The 3,174-nt window shown below is 43.0% G+C and overlaps 1 protein-coding gene across 1 annotated transcript in view; it reads right to left on the bottom strand.

The window, feature by feature from the left end:
• Positions 1–3,174, bottom strand: part of Acadsb (acyl-CoA dehydrogenase short/branched chain) — a 43,802-nt gene that overhangs the window by 4,355 nt on the left and 36,273 nt on the right. Inside the window, exon 9 of the mRNA XM_005351387.2 lies at positions 1,148–1,285. Within this exon, the coding sequence (XP_005351444.1) occupies positions 1,148–1,285 (138 nt within the window). The remainder of the gene's footprint in view (positions 1–1,147; positions 1,286–3,174) is intronic.

Genomic DNA, 3,174 nt, shown 5'->3' with positions numbered 1-3,174 from the left:
ACAGAGAGAGAGAGAGAAACACAGAGAGAGAGAGAAACAGAGAGAGAGAAACAGAGAGAGAGAGAGAAACAGAGAGAGAGAAACAGAGAGAGAGAAACAGAGAGAGAGAAACAGAGAGAGAGAAACAGAGAGAAAGAGAAACAGAGAGAGAAAGAGAAACAGAGAGAGAAAGAGAAACAGAGAGAGAGAGAAAGAGAGAGAGAAACAGAGAGAAAAAGAGAAACAGAGAGAGAGAGAAACAGAGAGAGAGAGAGAGAGAGAGAGAGAGAGAGAGAGAGAGAGAAAGGGGTGGGGGAGGGAAGGGGGGAAGGAGAAAGGGAGAGAGGGATGGAAGGAGGGAAGGAGAAAGGAAGGGATGTGTGTGTGTGTGAGAGAGAGAGAGAGTGTGTCTGAAGTGTCTGGGGGTTAGGCTTTCTCTGGACATCATCGAGACACCATTCAAATAGTCAAACTGTTCATCCCCCTCCAAGGCCAGCCTGCCCTTCCAGTTTCTTTTCCCCTCTTACCTTGACCCCAGTTCATGGCAGTCTCTCCTTTTAGGAGTTATAAGTTATAAGAATTTGTCAGCATATCCAACCTGTAGCCCATGGGCTGTATGAACCATAGGAAAGTTATGAAAGCAGCCCAACACATGTTGAGATGAGAATGTCCAAGGGTTGGACACTCCTAAATAATCCTGACTCAGTGTCAAGACTGGGAGAGACCTCTCCATGATGTGGGCCAACTCCCCTGCCACAGTTCCACATATACACAGAGAATGGATATGTCTGAGGAGAAGGTATTATGCATGTAGATCATCTTTTCCTGGTGTTTGAAATCTCATGTTCCTGTCATGAACACGTTTTCCATGGCACTCACTTTACTCCAACTTGAAACCATGGGCCCGAGGCCACCATTCTGAGGAGGCCTCTATGCACTTGGGGTGGTGTGTTTTAACCTGAACTGGTCATTCATGAAAACACTGAGACACCGCAGAAGTAACACATCTTTCCACAGCCGATTTACCCTTTCGCTCTTCTACTGCAGGAAGCGGAAAGCGAACAGTTTCTTCCTTGGAGGATAACCTAAGCTCAGTCAATATTCCCAAGTGAGAGACTAATAAGCTCATGATTAAAACAAGGAGACCGAATAACTCCTCCTAGTTTACCTCTGATGCATAATATTTGGCCATAGACGCTTCTTTAATAAAGGGCCTTCCGGCTTCCAGGAGCCTGGCAGCATTGTACGTTAGTAACCGTGCAGCTTCCAGCTGGGTGGCCACCTGAGCCACTTGGTGTTGGAGCCCCTGTAACATTCAGACCCATGTTAGAAAATGACAACTTGCAAAACTCAGCTTACCTCTGACTGCCAGTAGGACACACAATGCTCACAGACTCAAAATCCACCCCAAAGGAACCCAAGCACATTCCTTTTACATACCTCAAATCTGCAATCAAAAGGGAAATAATACACTGCAGGCATTATTGTTGAATCTTTTTTGAAAAATTTCAAAGCTCATGTAATCCTGAACTGTTTGTTAAGGTTTTAAATAATGTCATCATAATGTTAGGTTTTAAAACCTTGACTCTCACATTTAATAATTACTTTTAACTGCTTATGATAAAAACCGAGCTTACATGAAGTCCCAATATAACAAAGCAATTGAATATTATTTGCTTGATTGAATTAAGAAAATTTTGATTTTTGAACATGGCCTCAACACATTAAGTTGTTAGCTGTAAATTAATAAAAGAATATCTGAAGCACCAATTTTCTCCCGTCAACTAATTTTACTGATGTAAGGTCGATTCCAATGTTCAAGAACAGATAGGAGTGCTGGGTGGTGATGGCGCCTTTTATCCCAGCACTCGGGAGGCACAGGCAGGTGGATATCCCTAAGTTTGAGGCCACCCTGGTCTACAAAGTGAGCTCCAGGACAGCCAGAGCTGTTACACAGAGAGAAACCCTGTCTCGGAAAGAAAAGAAAGAAAGAAAGAAAGAAAGAAGGAAGGAAGGAAGGAAGGAAGGAAGGAAGGAAGGAAGGAAGGAAGGAAGGAAGGAAAAATAAGGATAGCAGTTACTCTACTTTAAAACCTTTTAATTTTAGTGTGTGTGTGTGTGTGTGTGTGTGTGTGTGTGCATGTATATGCATGTGTATAGATGTGTGTGCATTTGCCCATGAGAGCTTGTGCAGGAGCAGAGAATACTATTGTCTTCCTCTACGGGTCTTTATTTTTGGAGACAGGAGTCTCACTGAACCTGGTGCTCATTCTCCTGGCTGCTGGCTAGGAGGCCTCTGGGATGTGATGCCCTGCACCAGCACTGCCATTTCAGCCTCACTCAGCTTCTTTCTGTGCTCAGGTTTCCCAGTCTGCCCAGCAAATACTATATCTATTAAGCCATAACCCCAGCTGCCATAGATTCCATTTTTAAAGAATTACTTTAAAAAAGCATATTTAAAAGTCACTATCACCCTGAAACTTGCTTCCATGATGAGGTAGCACTAGGTGCCTGCCAATGACTAATGTGACTTAGTGAGAAAATGAATGTCAACTGTAATAGTGACAAACAATCTGCCAAGCCGTGCTGGGGCATGGAGGGGCATACTTGTAATCCCAGGGTTTGGGAAGGAGAAACAAGAGGGAGTGCTGAAGAGCATGTCCAGCCTGGGCTACACACTGAGGCCCTGTCTTAAGACAAAACAAAACCCAGAGACCCAATTTTCTAAAAATATAGCTTCAATGTTTACTACAGACTGGGATGATTTTCATGGCCATTCAAGCTTTCACTGTATGCTAGTTCTGTGTTGTAGGACAGGAGGCACCACATTGAACTTATAGCCAGAATTCCTTGTCCTCATGATTTGAGTCTAAGAAGAACAGTCAACTAAATAATTTCAGTAATATGTGAGGATTAAGACATTCTCAATTAAAGCAAGTACTTAATAATCCCATTAATGAAATGCCTTTCCTAAAGGAAAGGAGTGAAAACTAGGGGGGATTGGCTTATAAATATCTAATAGACTCTTTTCTTTCTGTGATATTTGATATTTACACTATTTTGATATGCACAAAGCCTATCATAGATATGTAAGGTATGAAGCATCACAATAAACGGGATACCTCTAAACTTATGCAGAGATCAGGCGGTGGTGGTGTACGCCTTTAATCCCAGCACTCGGGAGGCAGAGGCAGG

Source organism: Microtus ochrogaster, chromosome 8, assembly GCF_000317375.1.
Source record: "Microtus ochrogaster isolate Prairie Vole_2 chromosome 8, MicOch1.0, whole genome shotgun sequence".
Taxonomy (NCBI): Eukaryota; Metazoa; Chordata; class Mammalia; order Rodentia; family Cricetidae; genus Microtus; species Microtus ochrogaster.
This window is presented reverse-complemented; position numbering and strand designations above follow the sequence as displayed.